Source organism: Schistocerca nitens, chromosome 1 (assembly GCF_023898315.1).
Source record: "Schistocerca nitens isolate TAMUIC-IGC-003100 chromosome 1, iqSchNite1.1, whole genome shotgun sequence".
NCBI classification, from domain to species: domain Eukaryota; kingdom Metazoa; phylum Arthropoda; class Insecta; order Orthoptera; family Acrididae; genus Schistocerca; species Schistocerca nitens.
The window spans coordinates 1269623094-1269650583 of record NC_064614.1 but is presented as its reverse complement, the minus strand read 5'-3'; the positions used below and the strand labels follow the sequence as shown (position 1 = coordinate 1269650583).

Sequence of the window (27490 nt, the reverse complement as noted above, 5' to 3'; positions counted from 1 at the left end):
GACGCCAGGAGGGTTACGGGAACATAAGATATATTGTAAGGAGAGTTCCCATATGTGCAGTTCAGAAAAGCTGGTGTTGGTGGGAAGGATCCAGATGGCCCAAGTGGCAAAGCAGTCATTGAAGTGAAGAACGTCGTGTTGGGCAGCGTGCTCAGCAACTGAGTGGTCTGCGAACAAACTGTGGCCAAGAAACAAGTAGACCACCCAGTTGCTGAGCATGTTATCCAACATGACATTCTTCATTTCAGTGATGGCTTCACAGCTTGTGCCATCTGGATCCTTCCCACCAATACCAACTTTTTTGAATTACACAGATGGGAACTGCCCTACATTATATATTGCATTCCTGTAACCCTCCCGGCCTCAGCCTTCGTTAGTCATTGTCCTTATCTTCCTATCCCTTCCCTGTTCCCATTCCAGCACTACACAGGTCTCTATTTGACGAATGCACCCACAGATTTTTTTTTTGCCAATCTCCTTCTCCACTGCCTGCCACAAACATTATCTGAATATGCCATTGAATTTACCTACAATATTATGGAATTGTACAACACATAGTTCAGGGGATATGATGTCATAAACATCAAGCACAAGGCCAGATGCTTTGTGGTATGGTCGTGGACACACAGCTATAAATAAATATCAGGAAAATGCCAGGTTTCTCTGCTAGTTCTTTTATAAAATTAATGGTCACAAACTTTGATCTCATATAAAACTAGACATGAATAGAAAGAAAGAGAAATAAACACTTACGTTGTCTTCACGTAACACTCTCTATTTTACTGGACCTAAGATCTTGAGAATGTATCAGTAACAATAATACTTTAAATAAAAATAGAATCAGCTATCACTAATTGTAAATAAATGAAACTATACAAACGAGTTACTACTCCTGTTTTTTATACCTTTAGTCAGTCAGTATGTGTAATTCAGTGTAACTGCCTGGTCAAAGCCAAGAACAAATTATATTGTTCTGAAATGCGCTGTATGTGGAAGCAGAGCACACAGCACTTTCTTACTTCCACAAAACCTTGTAGTTATCCATACGTATTATCAAAATGTATGTATGTGTGTATGTTCGACATCTCCTCCTAAACCACTGGACCAATTTCAACCAAACTTAATGCACGTATCCGTTATTGTCATGCAGCAGTTGCTGTGGGGGTAAGCATCACCTGCCTATCATAGTTCAGGAGCTATGATGTCATAAACACTGAGATGCATGAAAAGCTTCCTCATCATACATTATGTTAACATTTATTACTTCTGTGGTATTAACTCTGTTTGCAATAAATTTCACAGATAGTATACACTTATGGCACTAAATGCATCATCGTGGTACCATACATAGTTCAGGAGATATGAAACACAGATGTGTGAAAAACTGCTGAATTGTGCGTCGTGACATTTAAATGTATTACTTCTTTGCTATTGTCTGTATTTGCAACACATTTTGCAGACTGCATCCACATATACCACTGAATATATCTGTATAATTATACAGTACCATGGTATGACACATTGATAAGGAGGTATGAGGTTATAAACACTGACAGGTATGAAAAAATGCCATATCATGCAGGAAGTTTTATACCAGACACTGCTAAGTCGAGTCAACATACTGAAGTCCCCAACACCTGGTAGTGCTTTTGACAGCTTGTAGCTGCGAAGTGCAAACAGCTGTAGGTGGAAACAACAGCCATCTATAGAGCCATGAAGAAATGTTGCCATAGAGACATTTACAAAATTGGGTTGTAGAAATGTGAAGGAGCTGCCCACAGCATACAGAACCTGTACACCAGGTTACTTTTTGTTTTCATTTCCAATAGAAAATTTTCAAAATGACAACCAGGCAGTGTCAGGTTCGTGCTTGATGCACATTGCTTGCTTACAGTTGCCCAGGAAGAGTAGTCCAATTGTTGGATGAACCTCAAATACCACATTTTTCAAGCTTTGACAGCAGAATCTTATGATCCACCACCTCAAAAGCTTTAGACAGGTCAGTATATACTCCGGTTGATAGACTGTCAGGCTTAGTATGCAATTGATGAACTCATAAATGGCAATTGTTGTTGAACTGTTATTTCCTAATCCATGTTGTTCATTACATATGACGTTGTTTTTATTTACAAGTTCCATACATAAGTTGGTCATCCATAACTGTTTCTAATATTTTCTTACATTATATCTCTCACCTTTTTCTATATTCTGAAATAACCCTTAGATGTTTTCAATACAGTGAACAGTCATGTGAGTGTGGGAGTGCACTCACCTTTAAGATTGCAGCAAGGACAACATCAGTGCCAGCAAAGTTAGAATTTTTGGTCATTTTATTGCTTTTACTACTTCGTCATGTGAGACAGACATGATATACTTTGACCTTCTGCATGAGCTGATTTGTTATTCATTGAATTGGGTATTCTTATTTTTGTTTGATTTTTTTTGTGTAATCAGCAACACCTGCAAAAATGTTGTTAAATGTATTGGCTACTTTTAAGAGGTTTGTTACTTTTTTATTTTCATGTGAAAGTGTTATATTTGTACATTCTGCTCTGTTCGTTTTTAATAACACTCCACATGGCCTTCGATTTATTTGCTGAATAATAAATGAACTTATCATTACATATTATTTTTGCTGCTGTTGCTAATTTTCTTAGTATTTCGCAATATTTTGTATAGTATATGTGTAATTCAGGTGAAAAATTATTCAGTTTATGAAGCAAGCTCTTCATCTGGCCTTGACTCTTAGTCCTCATTTGATGTAATTGTTTATTCTAGAATTGCCTCTTGTGATAATGCTTTAAAGTGAAAATGCAATTGAGGAGCATTTTTTCAAAACTCTATATGCAACAGATACAGTTTTTCTTAAAATGAGTTTTTCTGTTTTCACCTACATAGATATATTTGTGCATTTGAATTTGTACAGAACTACTAGATCTTACAGACATTAATAAAGTGTTGTCATGAAATATACTGAAATTCAGTTTTTATAACATTATATTAAGGTGTGATTTTTTCCAGTTTTTTCTAAACTCTGTGAGTGCTTATAATTATTGTTGGTATCAGCTACATTCCTTTCTTTAATTCTGTGTATTTTTTTCTCCAAACTAATATTTTTATGTGCTGTAATATTTATTATATGCGTGCCTTGTTGTAAAACATATATTTTTGCTTATAGTTTTTGACTTTATTGAGAGCTCAAAGAATAATGATAGAAACACAGTTGCATAATACAATAACAAAAATGATAATTATTTTAACATAATTGTTTAGCTTATCATTACTACATGAAGTGTGACATGAATAACACAAAAATTAATGCATGTTCCAAACACATTGTTGTTGTCAAGTTTTCCCTCTTACATCTATACTTTATTCATCTAGGACATCTTTGTAAAACTCCTTTGTATCCTCTGGAATTTCAAAATTTGTATCCTCTGGAATTTCAAAATACTTTAGCAAGGCAGAAACATTTTTCTTCTTTCCTTTGCTCACCATATTTTGTTTTGGTAAAATGGTGGATGTTAGTACTGATGGATGGAATTGTTTCTTTCATCTCAGGATATCAACTTGTACTGGATATCTGGAGTATGTATCACTTACTGACACTATCTTTTAGTTTTTAAGAACTTTGAGAGTACCATGCTCTTATAAAAGATAATATTCTTTAGGAGACAAGATGCTTTCTTTTTCTCTGTAAGACTTCTCATTCCTACCAAACGGTCAGTCTGGAGGCATGTAGTTCTGGCCACAAACAGGGAAGAAGAGATGAATATTATTAAATTGCGTGCTGTTTTCCAAGAATGCTGTAGGCATCGCCATCATGTAACCTTTTTTTTTTTTATTTTGGCTGCTTCAAGAATCTGAGAATAGTATTGGTTCCATTGTCTGATTGTTTTTTATCTAACTCAGAAAGAAAGCCCAGCAAACCTGAAGCAATTAATTGGATCCTCTTGAAGATTCTGTCTCCAACTGGGTGTAGAAAACAATGGTCACAGATTGTATGACCATACTTGTTTTACACAGAAAACATCACTGATTGATAGTTTTGGAATAAGCTTGTTTTGTTGCGTGTCAAAGCAAATCTTAATGGCAGTAGGATTATCTTCTTTGCTTTGCATGATTTTACGTAACCTGTGCCTTGTTCGTAGTTAATTCTTCTTCTGCAGACATGTTTCAGCTTTTATTTCCATTAAACCAACCTTACAAGTGAAGCGGGTATTGGAATGTGGTGTTGTGAATGATAGATTGAAATGTTTGTGAAATACGAGGGTGGTTTGAAAAGTTCTCAGAATGAAATAGAAAAAAAGTACCTACATCACTGAAACTTTTTTTATTTTTGAATGTAGTCTCCTCGTAGATTAATGCACTTGGTCCAAAGATGTTCCAGTGCCTTGGTCCCCTTTCGAAAATGAGTTTCCTCCAGGACTGCAAAATAGTTGTCAACTCTGGCTATCAATCCTTCGTTTGAAGTGAATCTTCGTCCACCAAGAAAAATTTTCAGTTTTGGGAAGAGATGGGTGTCTGACAGAGCCATATCAGGTGAATAAGGTGAGTGTGGCAACAATTCATACCTTTGTTCGTGTAATTTTTCCGTGGTGATGGCATGTATGTGGGCAAGCATTGTCTTGATGGAAGATGACTTCCTTCCTTGCTAATCCTGGCCTGTTTTCGTATATCTTGTGGTACACTTTATCCAGGAGGTTAGCATAGTATTCTCCAGTAATTGTCTCCCCTTTGCGTCCCAGAAGACTAATGCCATGACCTTTCCCACCAAAGGAATTGTCTTTGCTTTCTTTTGTGGCGGAGAATCAGCATGTTTCCACTGCTTTGACTGTTGTTTTGTCTATGGGATATAATAGTACACCCAAGTTTCATCTATGGTCACAAACCGGTGCAAAAAATCTTGTTCGTTTCTCCTAAACTGGGCCAAACATTATTCCTATATGTCCATTCTCAAGCATTTTGGATCCAGCGTCAAGAGTCGCACCCATCTTGCAGATAATTTTTTCATTTCTAATTCTTCAGTTAAAATGTGATATACTCTTTCAGATGACATCTAGCAAGCGTGAGCAATTTCATGCACTTTCAGTCAGTGATCATTCATGACCATTCTGTGCACTTCTGCAATGAGTTTTGGAGTAGTGACACATCTTGGCCGACCACTGTGCGGATCATCATCTAAGCTCTCCCGACCAAATGCAAATTAAATATTCCACTTGGCAACAGTTGAATATGAAGAAGCAGAGTCCCTCAGTATATTCCAGATATCAGCATGTGTGTTCTTTGCTTTCATACCTTTCTTTACGAAGTACTTAATCACTGCTTGAATCTCAATTTTTTTCCATCTTCGCAAATCACTACGTGGGGAAAACAACAAAGCAACATCACCACCACAGCTCCCTTTGTAGAGCACTGACGTGAAACATGTTTACAGACAACAGTCCAATGAATATCACGTGAACCATTGCGCTAGTGCTGACCTCTCTTGTGACGATTCCGAGAACTTTTTAAACCACCCTTGTATATGTTTGTATTTTGACAAATAACATTGTTTCAGTCCAAAATTTTTCTTTCTTCACAGAATCTAGTGAAGACTTTATTGACTGTGAAATCGGAAGGCAGATAATCTCTGGTACACTTTCCCCTTTCATAGTGGCTCTCTCTGCATTTATCTTTTTCATATTATTCTGAAAGGCAATAGTTACAGGTTCCTTTTTAAACTTTTTTCTTTGGATTTCAGATTGATGTAATCCCTTCTTGAATTGGGATTTTCTCCCATCAGAAGATTCTTAGACGTGTACGTCATTTTCAGAATCACAAGAATCACCATCCACACTGCTTCTGCTTGCAATACTTCTTTTTAGCTGTACACTTGAACATCAAGTGAAAACTCGTCTAAGCTGCAGGTGTTCCAATGACAATGAAGTCTGGTTGCAACACTATTCCAGCCAGTAAATATTGTTAGAACACTGACTCACATCAATTAAGGCAAATAGTGTATATACTCCATTATTGTTAACTGCTTGCTGCAGAAAGAGAGCTGAGAAACGAGGGAGTAATTATATTGCATTTATCCGTTTTTGCTATAACTGTAAGAATGCATATATTGTGTTTCGCTAAAACCTTGTTATCTGGAGTGTCCATATACACGACAATAGTCGACTTTTGTGAAAACTTGGTTCGGGGGTTGATGTGAAAGGTCAACATTATGCCATTACCACACCTAACTCAATTTTGAGATTTTTTTTGCATACATCTCGTTTACATTTTTTGCATATATCAAGTTTTGAAACAAATTGGTTAGTACAGGAGTGTGAAACAGGCAACCTGCGGGCCAAATCAGGCATGTGATTGGTTTTAGTTTGACCCGCTGAAGAAGTTCACAAAGTTGCTCCTCATTGTTTATCAACTATTGCCTATCTTATAGCCAAATTTTGTTTTTCTGTTCTTTCTTGTATCATCATTAGTAAATAATTATTGTCCAGCAGGGACATATTAGAACACTGCAACTGTTGAAACTGTTAATTTATAATGAATTAGCTGCATCCAGTTGCTTTTATGGGCATTCAGTTTTCCATGTTGATATTTGAAGATACCTGTCTTCATGTGTTGATGCACTGAAGCTCCAAAGAATCCGGTATAGGCATGCATATTCGAATACAGAGATAGGATAACAGGCAGAATGTGGCGCTGCAGTCTGCAGTGTCTATATAAGAAACAAGGACCAGGCAGTACTTCTACAATGGCAAGTTATCAACATTTAGGTGAGTTTGAACATGGTGTTATATTCGGCGCACAAATGTTGTGACACAGCATCTCCAACATAGTGATGAAGCAGGGATTTTCCCGTTCGACCATTTCATGAGAGAACTGTCAATATCAGGAAGCGGGTAAAACATGAAATCTCCAACATCGCTGTGATTGGAAAACAATGCTGCCAGAATGGGACCAATGACGACTGAAGAGATTCGTTCAACATGAGAGAACTGCAACCCTTCCACAAACTGGTGCAGATTTCAATGCTGGGCCATCAACAAGTGTCAGCGTGCAAACCATTCAATGAAACATCGTTGATATGGTTTTTGGAGCCAAAGGCCCACTCATGTACCCTTGATGACTGTATGACACAAAGCTCTATGCCTCGCCTGATGACACAAAGCTCTATGCCTCGCCTGGGCCTGTCAACACTGACATGGACTGTTGATGACTGGAAACATGCTGCCTTGTCAGACGAGTCTCGTTTCAAATTGTATCGAGCAGATGGATGGGTAAGGGTATGGAGACAATCTCATGAATCCATGGACCCTGCATGTCAGCAGAGGACTGTTCAAGCTGGTGGAGGCTCTGTAATGGTGTAGGGCATTTACAGTTGGAGTGATATGGGACCCCTAATACATCTAGATATGACACTGACAGGTGACACGTACGTAAGTGTCCTGTCTGATCACCTGCATCCGTTCATGTCCATTGCACATTCCGACAGACTTGGGCAATTCCAGCAGGACAGTGCGACACCCCACATGTTCAGAAATAGTACAGAGTGGCTCCAGGAACACTCCTCTGATTTTAAACACTTCTGCTGCCCACAAAACTCCCCAGACATGAACATTATTAAACATATCTGGGATGCCTTGCAATGTGCTGTCCAGAAGAGATCTCCACTCCACATACTCTCACAGATTTATGGACAGCCCTGCAGGATTCATGGTGTCAGTTCCCTCCAGCACTACTTCAGAGTTTAGTTGAGTCCATGTCACATCGTGTTGAGACACTTTTACTTGCTCCTGGGGACTCTACATGATATTAGGCAGGTGTTTCAGTTTCTTTGGCTCTTCAGTGTATTTATTTACAAGTGGTTGCTTTGCTAATAGTGTTGCAGTACTTTAAATTGGAAGTTCTTAAGACAGCTATTGTAAAATATACACAACTCAGCCAATGAACACATCCGTCAACTCGTATCCTTAATAAAAGTCCTCTATCTTTCCTCTCCCACATCCACACCGGCTGTTCAGAGCATCCTCCTACAGGCCAACCGCAAATTAGAACAGAGTGCCACCCTCCACCTCAAAAAACTATCCAATCTCCTGGTTTGCCACCTCCGGAAAGGCAACTCACTCACCCTTCACAACCTTTCCAGCAAACCTCAACCTCCTCTCATTGCACACAGACCCAGTCTCTCCCATCTACTCAATCTCCCACTTCCAGCTCCACTCCCCCCAAAACCTCAAAATTCCAATCAACACAATCTGGAACCACAACACCCTAATTCAGTAGTTAACCTTTCCTCCAAACCTCTCTCCCAATCCGAAACCTCTGTCCTATCCAAAGGCCTCACCTTCAGCCCCACTCCCAGATTCAACCAAACAGCCCGCATCAAAGATTTACTGTCCTACACTCGTACTCTCTGTTGGAAATAACACTTTGCCATGAAGACAACTGATCCTAATCCTACTCCTAATGATCCAACTCCCCAAGACACTATCCAGATTGAACCCTGCCTGGAACAGTTCCGTCCTCCATCACAGCGGGACCCACCTCCTCTTCCTAAAAATCACCCTCTCCAAACCTTGCAGGAATTTCTGACTTCCAGCCTTGCCTCTCAATCCTTCTTAAATCCTACTCCCAAGATCACCACTGCTGAAGTCCAGGTAATCCGTGATCTGAAGGCTGACCGATCCATCGTCATTCTTCCGGCGGACAAGGGTTCTACGACCGTGGTACTTGATCGTCGGGAGTATGTGGCTGAGGGACTGCGTCAGCTTTCAGACAACACTACATACAAAGTTTGCCAAGGTAATCCCATTCCTGATGTCCAGGCAGAGCTTCAAGGAATCCTCAGAACCGTAGGCCCCCTACAAAACCTTTCACCTGACTCCATCAACCTCCTGACCCCACCGACACCCCGCACCCCTACCTTCTACCTTCTTCCTAAAATTCACAAACCCAATCATCCCAGCCGCCCCATTGTAGCTGGTTACCAAGCCCGCACAGAACATAATTCTGCCTACGTAGATCAACACCTTCAACCCATTACATGCAGTCTCCCACCCTTGATCAAAGACACCAACCACTTTCTCGAACGCCTGGAATCCTTACCAAATCTGTTACCCCCCGGAAACCATCCTTGTAACCATTGATGCCACTTCCTTTTACACAAATATTCTGCACGTCCAGGGCCTCGCTGCGATGGAGCACTTCCTTTCACACTGATCACCTGCCACCCTACCTAAAACCCCTTTCCTCATTACCTTAGCCAGCTTCATCCTGACCCAAAACTTCTTCACTTTCGAAGGCCAGACATACCAACAATTAAAGGGAACAGCCATGGGTACCAGGATGGCCCCCTCGTACGCCAACCTATTCATGGGTCGCTTAGAGGAAGCCTTCTTGGTTACCCAGGCCTGCCAACCCAAAGTTTGGTAAAGATTTATTGATGACATCTTCATGATCTGGACTCACAGTGAAGAAGAACTCCAGAATTTCCTCTCCAACCTCAACACCTTTGGTTCCATCAGATTCACCTGGTCCTACTCCAAATCCCATGCCACTTTCCTTGATGTTGACCTCCATCTGTCCAATTGCCAGCTTCACACGGCCATCCACATCAAACCCACCAACAAGCAACAGTACCTCCATTATGACAGCTGCCACCCATTCCACATCAAACGATCCCATCCCTACAGCCTAGGTCTCCGTGGCAAATGAATCTGCTCCAGTCCGGAATCCCTGAACCATTACACCAACAACCTGAAAACATCTTTCGCATCCCGCAACCACCCCCTGACCTGGTACAGAAGCAAATAACCAGAGCCACTTCTTCATCCCCTCAAACCCAGAACCTCCCACAGAAGAACCCCAAAAGTGCCCCACTTGTGACAGGATACTTTCCGGGACTGGATCAGACTCTGAATGTGGCTCTCCAGCAGGGATACAACTTCCTCAAATCCTGCCCTGAAATGAGATCCATCCTTCATGAAATCCTCCCCACTCCACCAAGAGTGTCTTTCCGCCATCCACCTAACCTTCGTACCCTCTTTACTTATGCAGCAGGAAATGATTTGTGTCTGTAGGGAATGCATATCTGTTAAAAACTGAAACGATCAGAAACAGAATTTGATAATGAGCCTTGAGCTGTTTAATTTGTTTGTTAAGTTATTCTGATGTGGAAGAGAAAAAGAAGATTTTGTAGCATGCATATGACATGCCAGTACTGAAGAAAAATATGTTGAATAGTGTGAGACTAGAGAGTACTGTTTTGAAAGTCACAGCACAATGGCTTATGGAAAACTGAACTGGTTATAAAACTAAAAAAGCTAAGCTATATATACATTACTCAGAAACAAAGAAACGTCTGAGCATATAGGTGTAAAGGTGAATTAAAGGCTAGAGCAAATGGGGTATTATTGTTGATAATGAGCTGAAATGGAAGCAGCATGTTAGCATTGTCTATAAAAAAATCTAAGATCTGTCATATTCATTATAAAGCACCAATCTCAATATGCAGACAAACAGCTTCTGTGCACAGTATGCCACGGAATTTTTTAACCATATCAGCAGTTTGAAGTACCAGTGTGGGGAAACTCAAATATACAAGAAACAAAAAGTGTATTCATGTTAGGGGGGATAGAGTCACAATAATTTTATAAAAATGGCTACCTGATGTTTCCAAAAACTGCTTCAAATGTGTAGGCATCTTAACCCTTACATCTCTCTCTCTCTCTCTCTCTCTCTCTCTCTCTGTGTGTGTGTGTGTGTGTGTGTGTGTGTGTGTGTGTTTTGTTTATTGTAAAAATGCAAATGTCAACATTAACTACACATGGAGGAAAATCCAGTTAAGAAGCATTCATCGCCACAGTAAACTTTTGAAACTGATCTCAGTACTCACGTACCAGTACCAAGTTTCACAGAAGTCTGCCCAAAACTCTACAAGATAGAGTTTGGACAGTAGCTTTTCAGAGATTCTAAAAGACTATCTGGTGGCAAAGGGATTTTACAGTGTTAATTATTACCTAATAAACTGCTATTTTAAATAATGTTCTGTGTACTCACTAGTATTAGAAAGACTACTTAAAATTGTTATTTTCTTTTACAAAATATGCAGTGTTGTGTTTATATTCTTGATGTGTCCTTCATTACATGCACAGTCACTATGCACAACATTAAATAAAAATCAAATCAAATCTGTTGAAAGCTGTAAGGGAGAGAATCATTATCATAGAGTGGGTGGTAACTAAGATATTATTTGAAATGGAATGTATGATAACTACTCCAGTAACAACATTTTTAATTCTCAGTGACATTATTTGGATATGGAGTTGATCAAGGTGAAAGTCAACATTGAGAGGAGTAGTGCAGTTTGTTGATTGTTAATCTCTTTGTTTTTGTACTGAATTGTTTTTAAAATAATTTGAAAGAAAATAGGGAGCAATATGAACCTGAAATAAAACTTTTATTGAATTACCTCTTATTTTCCAGAGACACATTTTGAAGAACTGGAAGTTCCAACAAAAGTGAGTATGAATGAACATTTCTCTATACGTTAGTCAGATAGTGTGTCGTATGTTACTGATAACTGTTTTATCCCTGACTTTTGCAGGCAGACAGTGTTATCAACGTAGCACCTCTCACAGAAATATCTGAGATTGATATTTCTGATGCTAGTGTAGGCAAAGAAAAGAGGGATAGCAATCTGGAAAAAGTGGTGCCAGAAATAGCACAACAAAGAGAAGCAGAACATGGGGATGTAGAAATGATGCAGCTTCCAGTAGTTGAATCTTCTGTGACAAATGTGATTAGTACAGAAATAATAGAATCAGCTGTGTGTGATTCAGAGTCAGACAGGATGGAGGTGCCAACAGATGCTGAGAAGTAAGTGCAATACTGAACATTCATTAAATAATAAAGGCTTTGTGTAATTTGTTTGTATGAACATAGTGGATGGATATATTGACCAAAAGTGATTGAAATATATATATATATATATATATATATATATATATATATATATATATATATATATATATATATATATATATATAATTTATCATTGAATTACATAATGCAGAACAACCTGCTTCAATCAAAAGAAACATATCACAAGACTCCTCTAATACTTGTATGTGCAAATTACAATCTAGTATGTCCACTTTATAATTTTTTAACCTGATTATTTATTTATGACAATTTTATGCTGCATGAATTCTCTACTCAAGTAAAAACTATTTTTTAATAAATATTCTTTAAGGAATGCTTTAAATTTACAGAGTTCCTTTATGCTTTTGATTTCTTTTGGCAATTTATTGTATATCTTGACACCTTGGTAAAACATAGTGATTTGGGTTTTACTTTTATTCATTCTGTCTAGGAACAAGCAATTACTGTTTCTGGTTTGGTGATCATGTATGCAGCTGTTTGCTAAGTATTGCTCAATATTTTTGTGAATAAAAACCATAGTTTGCAAGATATATTCACTTGGGATTGTCAGAATACCCCACTTTTTAAATAGCTCACTGCACTTTGCTCTTTTGTGACTCTTGTTCATTATTCTGATAGCTCATTTTTGCAATCTGAACACATATTTCACATTTTGGGCATTTGCACCCCAGAATATTATGCCGTAACTTATTATAGAAAGTATGTGTGCAAAGTATGTCATTCTCTGGCATGAACTATTGCACACAGTGACTAATATTCGTAAGGCATAGCATGCTGTGCAAATTTTTTTTTCCAAGCATCCTAATATGTTCATTCCACTTTAATTGTTGATCAACATACATACCCAAAAATTTTGTGCTGGCTACACACTCTACAGTTTCATTTTGAACTTTAAGTTTTGTCATATTCTGTTTTTTCGTTGTATAGAAGTTTATGTTATTAGTCTTCTTCACATTAATGGTTACTTCATTGTTATTTGACCAGTTGTGAGCTTCCATAAGTGCCTTTTCAGCTTTTACATTTAACATTTCTGGTGTCCTGTCTGTAATTATTATATTGCTGTCATCAGCAAACAACACTGTTTCTCCTTGCGTTACCCCCTGTGGGAAGTCGTTAATATAAATAAGAAATAGTATTGGGCCTAACACACTCCCTTGAGGTACTCCAATGTTCAAATATTCTTCATCTGAAAGATGTTTCACTAAATAATTTGAGCTACTTGAAATTTGAGATATCTCCACCCTCTGCACTCTGTCTGCAAGGTAAGACCTAAACTATTTATTTACAACCCCCCTGATTCCTAGTGCTTCAAGTTTACCTAGTAGTATTTCATGTCAACTGTATCAAATGCTTTGCTGAGATCTAGGAAAATGCCTGTTACTTGTTCTCCTTTATCTAGGGCTTCTAGAACTACTCTTGTAAATTTTTCTATAGCTGCTCCCATTCCCTTTCCAGTCCTGAAACCAAACTGTTCTTTGCATAGGAGTTGGTATTTATTTAAGTCATCCATAAGTCTGTTTTTCATAATAGTTTTCATTATTTTTGAAAAAGAAGACAACAATGAAACTGAACTGTAATTCTCTGTATTTTCTGTATCACCTTTTTTGTGTATGGGAAGAATTTTTGCGTGCTTTAGATAATTAGGGAAGCAACCTGATGAGAATGAATCATTTATAATGTCTGCTAAGGGCTCGTTTATGCTGCTAATGCAGTCTTTTAGTATACACGTTGGAACTTCATCTAGACCTGTGGATGATTTATTCTTGAATTTATGTACAATGCTACTGATTTCATCTGCATTGGTGGGTAGTAGTAGCATTGTGTGAGATACAAAGTTCTTTGCCATTGTGTGTTGTGTTTTAGGAAGCTTTTCTTGCAGTTTTATTGCTGTATTACTAAAGTAGTTGTTTATAAAGTTTGCCAGGCCCTTAGGATTATCTATTAAATTACCTTTATTTCTAATTTTTATGTCCATGTGCTTTGATTTTGAGTTATGTTATGTTATGTGTTATGTGGTTTATTCATCTCATTACACACAATTTTCAAATCATTTGCTTTGATGTACAGGAGACATGTCAAGGTTTACAAAAGAAACTTTTTTCACTTTTTTTAAGAGAAATACAAAAGTTTACATTATATTTTACATTTCTAAGTTACAGCTACACATGTACATAATATAATAAATGTATTACAATCCCTGTGTTCAGACTGTGAAGCTGTCCTCAATGAATTCATCGACAGAATAATAACACTTTTCCACCAGGAGAGTAAAGAGCAATCTTTTCAGTGAACCAATCTCCATTTTAAATATATTACTGCCTTTTATTTTATTGAAAATTTTTAACCCCATATACTCTGGCGTTTGGGCATAAAGTTTTAAACGATGTGTTGGAAGTTTGAAGTTATCTCTGTGGTGAGTGCTGTAGTTGTGGTCAAAACGGAAATTGTCTAGTGTATGTTGATTTCTATATAAGAACACCACCATCTCATATATGTAAAGTGAGTGGATAGATAGTACTTTTAAATTTTTTAACAGTGGTCGACAGGATTCCCTTTTTTTGCAACACACATGTTTCTAATTACTTTCTTTTGTAATACTAGGAGCCTAGTGACATTTGCTGAATTTCCCCAGAAGATTATGCCATAACGAATAACTGACTCTAAGTAGCAGTGATAAACTATCTTTCTGGTATCCATGTTTGTGGCACCTGACAAAATACACATTGCAAATGCTAAGTTGTTCAGTTTATTTGCTAAGTAATCTATGTGTACCTTCCAAAATATTTTCAGATACCTCATTTTCAATTAGAACTGATGTATCATCAGCAAATAAGACTGTATGAACATCAATAGCAGGTGGTAGGTCATTCACGTAAAAAAGAAACAGATAGGGACCCAATATCGAACCTTGTGGGACTCCTTGGGGAACTGTTTTCCAGTCTGATGAATAATTGGTTCCATTTGAAGTTAAAGTTACTCTTTGTTTCCTACCTGACAGGTAAGAGCTAAACCATTTTAAAGCAGTGTCTCTGATTCCATACATCTGTAATTTGTGGAGGAGTAATGCATGGTTCACTGAATCAAAAGCTTTAGTCAGATCACAGAATATACCTGTGACCTTTCTACCTTTATCTAACGTGGAGCATATTTTTTGGATAAACTCATTTATAGCATTCGCAGTGCTTTTACCCTGTTGGAATCCGAACTGGTTTTTAAAAATTATATCATTTACAGTCAGAAAGTTATTAATTTGTTTTGCTGCAATCTTTTCAAACACTTTAGAGAAGACCGGCAAGAGAGAGATAGGGCGGTAATTCCCCATATCTTCTGTCGATCCTTTCTTGAATAGAGGTTCTCTGGAAAGCATCCCTGTTCATAAGATTGATTTATAATAGTTGACAGTGGTTGGGAAATAATATCGTACACATACTTGATTACAGATGTTGTTATTTCATCCCACCCATATGAGGTTTTGTTTTTTAGAGACAATATTTCCTTTTCCACATCCCTTTGGGTTATTTTTTCAAATTGTTTAAAAGATGTGTTCTGGCTGTTTTCCAAATTTGTGATGCCCTGATAGAATGTCATATCCACATCCGATCTTACTACGTTTAGGAAGAATTCATTGAAACAACTTGACATCTGAACAGGGTTTACTATAATTTCATTTTCATGTCTAATTTTCAAAATCTCATGAATTTTTACTTTGGCTCCTAGTTCAGACTGAACAACTGACCAGACTGCTTTTGTCTTATTTCTGTGTTCTCGTATGAATTTATTATTTGCCATTTTTTTAGCTGCCGCTACAACTTTCCTAAATACAGCTTTATACTGTTTGACATAAATAACAAAATCTGGATTTCTGTTTGATTTTAACTCATTGTGGAGCTCTCTCTTTCTGGCACTAGAGATCTTTATTCCTGTTGTAATCCATTTGAGTTTACCATTTACCTTCTTTTGCTTATATCTACGAGGAAATGATTCATTAAATACCTCTAAGAAACAATTTAAGAATTTGTCATAGTTTATCGAGCTTGAACTATTTGTAGTCTACAGGCCAGCTTATTATACTTAATTTACTGCGGAATAAATCCATTTTACCTTTACTGAGATCCCTTTTTATACACACTTCTGGAGGCTTTAGGTTATTTGCTTTTGGGAGCTCAATAAACAGAGCTGAGTGATCTGAAATACCCAAGTCTAAGCAGTATTTGTGCTTATTTCCACTGTCAAATATGTAGTTAGTAATAATATTATCAATGCAGGTCACTGATCTGCTGTTTTCCCTAGTGCCTTCAGAAGAATTTAGCTTGAAACCAGATTTCTGAATTAAGTCACGAAATTTTGTGGAATCATTGCTTTCAACTAAGACATTTAAGTTGAAGTCTGCTGCTATTTCTTGTTTTACTAAATTCCAAATGGCTCTGCTTTTATTGTTTGAGTTCTGTATGATCTTTTCATTTTGGATTCTCTTTGCTTCCTGCAACAGTTTTCTGTATGTCCTCTTGTACCTGAGAAAAAACTAAGAAGGCTGGGTCACTCTTATCATTTTTGATAGATCTCAGATATTTGAGTGTTTCAGAGGATTTTCTGATACCTTTTGTTACCCAAGTCTTCCTACTAGATCCCCCAACAGAAAGTACTACTTTAGGAAATGTTTCCTCAAATTTTAACTTGAACATATTCATGAATTTGTTGAATTTTTCATTTAAATGTGTTCCTGTATATACTTCTGACCATATCTGGCCACTCATCTGTGTTGCAAATTCACACTTTTTTGATTTAGAAAAACCCTTCTGTAGCTAAGCTCTTTTGCTTGTAACTTTGTAGACATTTTAAGTTTTGCACTTTGACCAAAGTGGTCTGATATCCCAAGGTTTTTAACAGTTACTTCACAGCATTTATGGTTAATATCTGTTAGAATATGGTCAGTTATTGAAGATGAGTGTTTGGTTACTCTTGTGGCATTTGTTACCCGTTGTGAGATACCATAACTGTACAAGATATTCAAGAGCCTGGTGCTGACTTCACCGATTTTCAACATATTGATATTTAAATCTCCACAAATAATAATATGTACTTTAGGATTACATATTTTGTCCAACACTTGTATTAATTTAGTGAAAAAGGTGTTTTTATTAAATATTTAGACTGCCAAACAGAATTATATTGGGAATTTAATGGCTGTAAATTTTTAATCTTGGTCCTTAAAGTTTATAAACATATGATTTAAAAAAATTAAGAGATGTTGGTAGCATACATTGCATGTTTCTGTTTGTTGTAGTTAGTGATGATAAAATTGAGAAGATGTGTGAAGAATTTCAATAATTAATCATACACAAAAAGATACAAAACTCAAAAATTTATGAGGGACTGGGAAGCAATAATAGGGAAGGGAAAAGAATGCTTCGTTTTTGGTTAACACATTAGTGCTCAAATTATTTTCTGGTTAATTTTTTATATTTATTACTCTTTTCAAGTGAAAAAGTAGTCAGAGCAGCTATGGCAATATCTGTCCAAACTACTTTATGTGCGCTTGCTCTGGTATATCAGCCATGATGGCACACAAATTATTGGCACTCATTAACCTACATTTATTTACAGATAAGCAAGACTTGGAGATTTGTAAATTGCAGTACATTAATGCTAGGAAAGATGTGTCTCTACTAAGTGAAAAGTTCTTACTGTCTCTTCCACAAAGTGCTGCTGAGCAAAACAACCAGTAATGTGAATCAAGAGCGGCTCCAGCAGCTGGCCTGTGAACTCACTGACAGCTACAAATCACAGCAGGCAACTGTCTTTGTACGCTTCATCAGCCCCCTAGGGAGAAGTGGAGCTTCATCCAGATATCTTGCCAGAAAATGAATGTGGCATCCAGAGTGTATTATTCAGACAGATTGCCAGCTTTTTTTGGATAGCAGTACTTGCATTTGAGGCTGAGGTTGGTTTCAACACAAAAATGTAGGTAGCATTTCTGGAAATAAGTATGCTGATTTCACCCTCTCGATTGAGACTGTAGTAGTTTTACCATTTAGTACTTTATCCAGTGTTCATTCTCCTTTTTCAGTCACTCGCTCTGTGCCTGTGTACTGAATTTGTAGATATGGTTTGACATCGTCTGTACTCAACAGAACATGTGTGCCTGTTTGCAGGTCATGAGGCAAGAAAGCAGATGCCATTATATGTCTGGAGGCTTGATGTGGGTGAAATTATACAGCCTGATTCCTCAGGTGACAAATGAAATCTGATGGGCCATAGCTCGGTAGCTGTACAGTCCTCAAATTGATGAATTCTCTGGACAGTTGATGTAGTTCACCGTATAAGAGCTCTGCTGACAATAACTCTAGGTCCCTTATGTAAGCATTACAAACAGAACAAAGGTGTAATAAGACCATACATGATGCAGTTCTTCTACTGGTGGCATAATACATTAATGCCTCCTTTAAAGAACAGTGCCATCGTTCAACCATGCTGTTGCTCACTGGGTGGTAACTGGTTGTATGATGATGGAGAGCACCACAGAATTTGCTGAGTTGTTTAAATAACACAGACTCTAATTGTCAGCCTTGGTCCATTGTAATCTGCAGCAGACGTCTGAAGCAAGAAATCCAGTTTGAAATGAAGGCAAAGTGTAACATCTTCACCAATGTGTTGTTAATTGCATAGCTTCTGACCAGTGAGTAATCTGATCAGTGGCAGTCAATAGATAACTTTGACCATTAGAAGGAGGAACTGAACCCCCAACATCAATGTGCATATGCACAAAGTGCATTGTCCTGTCTGGTAATTTACCAGTGTGCGCATACACATGATGGGCTATTTGATTGGGTCAATATTTAAGACATGTAAGAGCCCATGCATGACAATTCTACAAACCAGGCCAGACAAAACATTTTGGTCCTAAGTGGGTTGAGGCCTTAATGCCAGGATGGCATAGGTTGTGCAGGCCATTGAAAGCATGTCTGCAGAAAGCAGGTGGCACAAACAGATGAGACCTTCCACTGGAAATGTCATAATATAATTTTATGTCTGAACCAAAAATGTCAACAAGTTGTAAGTGAAGGCTGGAGGATACACCGCGCAGTGGCTTATGGAGTTCCTCATCATCAGATTCCTGTCCCTTGGTATGCTGAACAAAATCATTAAAATTTATTGCACTGTTAACATGTGACAGAGAGTCAGTGACCACATTGCTTATACAAAAAATATGGCAGATAGCAGCACTGAATTTAGCGATAAGTTCCAGGTGTTTGTATTGCCACAGTGAACAATAGCTGTTGCACTGTCTGAAGCTATAGATAAGCTACTTGTGATCTGTAAATATTGTAAATGCATATGGGACACTACTGTGACCCTCTGTTGAGTACTGTTCAAGTGTTTGGGATCCACACCAGGTTGCTTTAAAGGAACACATTGAAGCAATTTAGAGGCGGGCTGCTAGATTTATTACCGGCACATTTGAACAACACACAAGTATTATGGAGATGCCTTGAGAACTCAAATGGGAATTACTGCAGGGAAGGCAACATTCTATTCAATGACCACTATTGAGAAAATTTAGAGAACCAGCATGTGAGGCTAACTGCAGAATGAATCTACGGCCGGCAACATACATTTTGTGTAAGAACCATGAAGATAAGATTAGAGAGATTAGGGCTCATGTGGAGGCGTATAGACAATTGTTTTTCCCTCTTTCTGTTTACAAGTGGAACAGAAAAGGAAATTACTATTGGTGGTACAGGTTACCTCCCACCATGCTTCATACTGTGGCTTGTCGGGTATTTGTGTGGGTGTACTGTAGATGAAACAGAACTAATGTTGAGCTTGCTCCAGGAAAATATAATGGGACTGGTAACGTTTTCAATGTGCACAAACAACTTACAATATAGGGCTGGTAATACTACCAATTTATTTGCTGAAAATGTTGTTGTATTCAGGAAACTTGTTGGATGATCATAAGGAGATGCAGAAAGATTTGGACAACAACTTAGTGTAATGAATATTAATTCTCTTTACATTTGGACAAATTCTAGATAATGTCCATAACAAAAAATAAAGAACCCAGCTATACCTGATACAAGATTAGAGGTGAATATCTGTAGCAAGTCACATTAATCAAATATTTAGCAAATTTAAACGTAACAAACTTGCAAAATCTGTAAGTACGATGAATGGAAGACTGAAATTTTTTCGAAACGGTTTATAAAGTGCAATATATCTGCTAGTGTGTGCAATTCTAGACTATTGATCCAAAGTTTGCAGTCTTTTTCTATCGTATGTGACAGCAAACATTGGAAGAATTGAGAGATGCAGTATTAATATCATAACAGGTCAGTATAGCTCATACAATAGTGTAATGGTGAAGATAAAGAAGTGTAAAAATATATGAAAGAAATGAGTGGAAAGATGTTTTGTGAAATGCCATGGGTAGATTTAGAGAACCGGTATTGTAGAAAGAATGAGTGACAGTTTTGCTGCCACCATCATATGTATCATGTAGGTATTTGGAAATAATACAAGATATATTAGAACATATGGACAGTAATTTTCCCTCCTTCAATGTGCACACACTGTACAGTGGGCTGTAGAGTTCATGTACAAGTATAGATGTAGCAGGAAGTGCAAAATGGCTAAGCAGGAACAGCTAGAGGACAGACGTAAGGATATAGAAGTATATATCACTTGGAGAAAAATAGATACCACTTAGAGGAAAATTAAAGAGAACTTAGCAGAAAAGAAAAGCAGCTGTATGAATATCAAGAGCTCAGATGGAAAACCAATACTAAGCAAAAAAAGGGAGAGAGATAGATACTGCCTATAGGAAAATTAAAGAGATCTTATGAGAAAAGAGAAGCAACTGCATGAATATCAAGAGCTCTGATGGAAAATCGCTACCAAGCAAAGAAGGGAAAGCTGAAAGGTGGAAGGAGTATATAGATGGGTAATACAAGGGAAATGAACTTGGACGACAGTGATATAGAAAGGGAAGAAGATGTAGATGAAAATGAGATGGGAGATACAATACTGCAAGAAGAATTTCACAGAGCACTGAAAGGCCTAAGCTGAAGCAAGGCCCATGGTGTAGACGAAATTCTATCAGAACTTGGGAGAATTAGCCATAACAAAAGTATTCCACCTAGTGTGAAAGCCGATGGATAATGTAATAATTCTAATTCCAAAGAAAGCATGTGCTGAAAGGCGTGAATATTACCAAACTATCAATTTAATAAGTCATGATTGCAAAATATTTACAGAAGAATGGAAAAACTGGCAGAGGCTGACCTTAAGGCAGATCAGTTTGGATTTTGGAGAAATGTTGGAAAACATGAAGAAATATTGACCATAAGAGTTCTCTTAGAAGATAGGGTAATGAATCGCAAACCTATTTTTATAGCACTTGAGACTTAGAGAAGGCTTTTGACAATGCTAACTGGAAGGCTTTTGACAATGCTAGCTGGAATACACTCTTTGAAATTCTGTAGGTAGCAGGGATATAATACAGGGAGTGCAAAGATAATTACATCTTGTACAGGAACCACACAGTAGTTACAGGAGTCGAGGGTCATGGTTGTGAAGGCAGTGAAAGGAAACCAAAGAAAAATGAACACAGCAAGAATGTTCATAGAGAAGAAATGAAAACTTTGGGGTTTGCCAATGACATTATAATTCCTTCAGAGACAGCAAAGAACATGGAAGAACAGTTCAATGGAATGGATAGTATCTTGAAATTTGTTAACATTGAATATAGATTTAAGGGTTCGGAAGTTTTTTCTGAAGGTATTTTCCTGTAGTGTGGCCTTGTATATGGAAGTGAAAATTGGATGATAAGCATTTCAGACAGGAAGAGAATAGAAGCTTTTGAAATTTGGTGTTACAGAATAATGCTAAAGATCAGATGGCTAGATCTTGTATCTAATGAGGACGTACTGAGTAGAACTGGGGAGAAAATAAATACGTTGCACAACTTGACTAAAAAAAAAAAAGGAATCAGTTGATAGGACACATTCTAACACTGCAAGGGGTCACCAAATTAGAGTTGGAAGGAAGAGTGTGTATGCATGTGTTTGTGGGAGGGGGGATTGTAGAGGGAAATTAAGAGATGGATACAGCAAGGATGTTCAAGAGGATATAGGCTGCAATAGTTATTTGGAGATGAGGAGGTTCTCACAGGATAGAATAGCATGGAGAGCAGAATCAAACCTGTCTTTGGACTGAAGACCACAACAGCAAAATAGATGTAAATGGAGCAAGCCTTTAGTTTTAGTATTTTGTGTTGTTGAAACTGAAAGAATTTGATCCCGAGTAATAAATAGCTTGGGATTTTGGAAAATAGATGTGCATGACAGTTCTGTGAGATAGTGGTTTGCATGAGCACCTGAGAGAACAAATGGTTGCACACAACCACTTCAACTTCTTTGAAGGGAAAGTTATTCTTTTTTGAAATGGTTTCTACTTCCTCCCACAGAATTAATTCTTTACACATGCTGTCAGTTGTTTCATTGAATTGAATTGAATTGAATTTTATTTGATCCTGTAAGATTACATTGTGTACAGTAAATGTATGTGTAATATAGGACATGTCAAAGTATTAAAATTCTTTATCACTTATTTTCCTACACCTTTAGCTTACATTTTCACATCACTGATAATGAGTAACAATATATACAAATTTAATGGCATAAGTATTCTGCAACACTGTAAAACTCTTTTTCAATGAGATAGTCTTTAAGTTTCTTTGCAAAGTCATTGTGAAGTACACTATCTTGCAGGGTTTTGGGCAGACTTCTTAGTAGTCTTATACCAGAGTACTGGGGTCCTTTTTCTAGCATTGCCAGTCGGTGGGGTATGCTCCGTACTTCATTCTTCTTTCTTGTATTGTGGGTGTGTACACTAGCATTTGTAATCCAGTCCTCACTACCTTTTGTGATGTACATTATTGTTTTGTATATATACAACGATGAAAAAGTTAAGATACCTAAATTCTTGAAACAGTTTCTGCATGTTTCAGAGGTCTTTCTTCTTAAAATGGTCCTAATTGCTTTTTTTTTTTGTAATGTGAACACTCGTTTTGTCTCTTGTTTGTTTGAGTTTCCCCACACAGTCACTCCATACTGTAAGTATGGTTCAAAAAGTCCATGATACACTGTACACAGAAGGTTCTTGTCTGAATACTGTGATAGTTGCATCATTAAGAATATGACAGAGCTCAGTTTCTTACAGACATTATTTATATGTTTTTTCCATTTCAGTTCATTATCCACAAGAATACCTAAGAATCTAGCAGATTCTACTTCTTCCAGCCTTGTTCCATCAACCTCTAAATCCATGTCTACAGCCTTTTCCTTGTTTTTAAACACTGCATACATAGTCTTTTTTAGATTTATAACCAGTTCATTTTCCAACAGCCATTGAGCTGTGACATTTGCAGATATGTATGCTCTTCTCTCAAGCTGTTCCATATTTTGGTCACTATTTAGTATTGTCATGTCATCAGCATACAATATTTTCTTTTCTTCCTCCTCAACACCTATATCATTAACAAATACATTAAATAACAGTGGCCCCATTACTGAACCCTGCGGCACTCCATATTTGATGGATTTGGTTTCTGATTGGTACGAGTTTCCTAATGATACATACTGCTTGCGGTTGCACAAGTATGATTTTACCCATTCACCTGGTTGCCCCCGAATGCCATAGTTGCTTAATTTTTGTATCAGCATTTCATGGTCAATGGTGTCAAATGCCTTTGAAAGATCCAGAAACATTGCAGAGACAACCTGTTTCTCATCTAAGGACTGTAAAATGTATTCTGTTAGACTGACAATTGCTGATTCTGTAGATTTACCCTTTCTGAAACCATGTTGTGAGGTCATGAGAATGTTATGTTTGTCCAAATAGTTAACTAATCTGGTATACATAAACATTTCTAGGATTTTTGAGAAACCTGATATCAGTGAAACTGGTCTGTAGTTGTTGGGATCATCCTTACACCCTTTCTTGTACACTGGCACTACCTTCGTTATCTTCAGTTTTTCTGGAAAAATTGCATCTCTGAAAAAACAGTTTGCTATGTTCAGCAGTGGTGTTATTATCTCCTCACATACCAGCTTTATTACATGATTTGATATTTCATCATCACCAGCTGATTTCTTGGACTTCAGTTTCTGTATAGTTTTCCGCAATTCATCTTCCGTGACTGGTCTTAAGAACATAGTACTGCATGATCTTTTTGGTACCTTAATACCCTTCTGTTTTTGACTATTTCTTTCCAATTTTAGGTTTTCTACTACACTGATATAGTTATTATTCAGTGTGTTTGCTATTTCCATACCATCTGTGACCACTGTGTTGTCTACTTTAATTGACCTAATACCTTCTTCTTTGTTTGACCCATCTTTTTCCTTTCTTTCAGCATTGATTGCATTCCAAGCTGCCTTTGCCTTGTTTTTTGAGTTCGCTATAGTGGTGTCAATTGCTCTTGCTTTCGCTTCTCTTATTGTTTTTCTATACTTCTTTTTTAACATTTTATAGTTTTCAGCTTCGCCCATCCGTCTCACGTCCTGAAGCTTCCTTCGCTGTTCTAGTATTTCACTCGTAATCCACTGTGCTTGATCTTGATGCCTTTCTTGTCTCTTTACTTTGGGAAATGCTACATTAAAATGGTACTTAATTGTTGAAATAAATGCATCATATTTTTCATTTACACTCTGGGCCTGTAGGGTTTCATTCCAGGTTTCCTTACTTAACATTGTTCTAAAGATGTTGATATTTTGTTCACTGATGATCCTAATTTCTTTGGTTGTTTGTTTTGGTTCTGATACTGTGTCATTACTTCTGCAAAAGCTGATTAGTTGTCCATGATGATCAGATATTTCTGTCTGAACTACATGTGACTCATAGTTACACATATTAGTAATTATGTTGTCAATAATTGTCTCACTTTGTGAAGTCACTCTTGTTGGTGCAGTTATTGTCACTTTCATGTGAACCATTGTAATTAGTACAAGTAATGGTTTTTCCTTTGTGGGGACCACAGCCATGTAGAACTTTTTCTGTGATATTTCTGCATTTTAACTGTGGATTTGTATTCATTTATTTCACACAGTCATGATTTTGGTTTTATAGCCATTCTCGAATGCAAATTGAAATCTCAAAAAATGGCCGACCTGCCAAAATGACACATCTTCTTCGTAATAACACTTATTTCATCTTATATACCATTCGTATTGAAGGAAATGAGTACAAGTCACAACACTGTATTGGCTGTCAAATACGCATTACAGTTGGTTAATGTTTACTTGTTATGCAGTTCCAGCCATATTATGTGTCTTTGATACGTACTCATATTCTTTGATAGGGTGACTGGCTTATGAGGCCAGATAAATGTTATTTTGATGATGACATGTCATTTTGGCAGATTGTACATTTTTTGAGAGTTCAAATTGCACTTGAGAATAAAAGTAGAGCCGAAATCATGGTTGTGTGAAATAACTGAATACAAATCTACAGACAAATTATGAACATTTTTTTCAGAAAGAGTACAAGTAACTTTATCTCTCTTAATAATTGATTTTAGTGTAATCATTGGGCACTTGTATATTTACTTCATTATATTATGATATAATTTTTGTTGCATAATGTATGCTTTTAGTTTTTCTGTTTACACACTTTAACATTTTGCCATAGGGTAATATTAGATTGGTTTATGTGAATCTTCTGTTTCAGATGAATTTCATTCATGACAGGGATGTATCATTAATGAAGTAATTGTGAGAGCTATTGAATTTCTAGCATTTCTAAGAAGTACTTTGCAATTAAATGAAAAAGAAAATAGATGAATAGAAACTGAATATCAAAATGCAACATATAATATATGTGGAGAATAAACTTCATTATTATACATTTTAGGCACTGCAGTTGTTATAAACATACTTTTTTCTCTTCAGAATTAGTAAGCCGCTGAAAGAAACCATGAATGTATGGAGAAGGCTTAAAGTCTTGCAGAGGTCAATAAACAGAGCTGTTACAGTTTACGATCTTTGCCCACAACACTCAACAACAAAATTCAGAGCTGCATTTACCTTCAAATGCTTGCTGGGTGAGTACCTGATCATTTTATGTTAAAGGTTTACAGAAAGGACACAAAATTTTATTAATACCAGAAACAGCAGTAAGTGGAACAGCAACTCAAATATTTTGCCCAGAGTATCACACACTTTTATTCTAACAGCTTATTTTTAGAATGATATTTTGATAGGCTTGTGTGATTTTTCTTCCCTCTACTGTTGTTGACAATTTTTTTTTTTGGAAATCATTATATTTTGATGAGTGTTTGTTAAGAGATAAACAAGTGGAGAAGATATCCTTTATTTTGTCTTTTCATTCCATTTTTATGACGTGATTGGATTATCTTTGACATTATTTGGAAAGACACTCAAAGCATTATTTTAGTGTTGCTCTGTTACTGCTTTGATGGCACATGAAGTTTTTCTTTTGATAAATGTAATGTGTGTGATATGACAGTTTTATTCCATTACAATAAAGGTTATGAGCCCAGTCATGCTAACAAAGGAAATAGGAAACTGTGTTAATGTCAATTAGCTGACCTAAAGTTGAAGACGAAATATATGCCGATACTGGCTGATTATTTTCGTGCAATGCATTTGGAAAATGTTAATTGATGTCGATCTATTTTTATGATCTCAAGGGAAAGAAAACAACAGTAAAACAAGTGATGAAATAAACAAAGAAGACAGAAACAGACGCACTAATGGGAAACTAAGTGGAGTGAATTGATCTTCCAGGTCATATCAGATGAGAATTATTTTACTGCGTTCTCATATGTGGACTATAATTGAGGCTTGTGAGACACAATCTGGAGAAGGTGCATGAGCTGCTGATAAAAAGGACTTCAAGGTAAGCCACTAGCCAAAGTTGTACTTTCTATATGCAACAACCAGAAAATGCATACGGTATGTGATATTTGTCAAATACGATAACAGTATGGGAAGAACTTAAATGCCCCAAGAGATAGCAGATTTCAAACAGTGCAACTGATATGGAAGTTATATTTACTAAAAATGAAGAATTGTGAAGCTATGGAAAATCATCTACAGCTGATAAACAAAACTGTAGCAGATCTAGCCAGTGTTAAGTGATGAAATTGAAGATGGACTATTCTGTGTGGACTTCGAGATGAATGTGTTGTAGTAGTTACAGCTTTGTGCAGTTTGCCAGATAATTATTTTAACTGTGCTACAATTAAGAGGTGTCTGCTTGCTGAAGATGCTAGATGTAATGAAGATAAACATTCTGCAATGTCCTTGATAGCTAATACTGGTAATCATATGTACCAAAAAATGCCAGTTACGGAACGTGACAAAGGACAGAAACAAATGAAGAAAGAAGTGACATGAAAAGGTAGTTTTGTTTGTTACAACTGTCACAAAGTCAGTCAAACATCCAACAACTATCCTGAAAATGGTAAATTTCAAAAGGAACAGAAGACAGAAGAAACTAGGTGCTGTTAGGATGAGAGCTGCCTGTGACA

General features: G+C 37.0%; 1 protein-coding gene across 1 annotated transcript in view; it reads left to right on the top strand.

The window, feature by feature from the left end:
- The window catches only part of LOC126202102 (meiotic recombination protein REC8 homolog), a 352636-nt gene that overhangs the window by 274463 nt on the left and 50683 nt on the right, over positions 1 to 27490 (top strand). The window contains exons 12-14 of the mRNA XM_049936836.1: positions 11479 to 11513; positions 11600 to 11871; positions 25887 to 26038. Of these exons, the coding sequence (XP_049792793.1) occupies positions 11479 to 11513; positions 11600 to 11871; positions 25887 to 26038 (459 nt within the window). The remainder of the gene's footprint in view (positions 1 to 11478; positions 11514 to 11599; positions 11872 to 25886; positions 26039 to 27490) is intronic.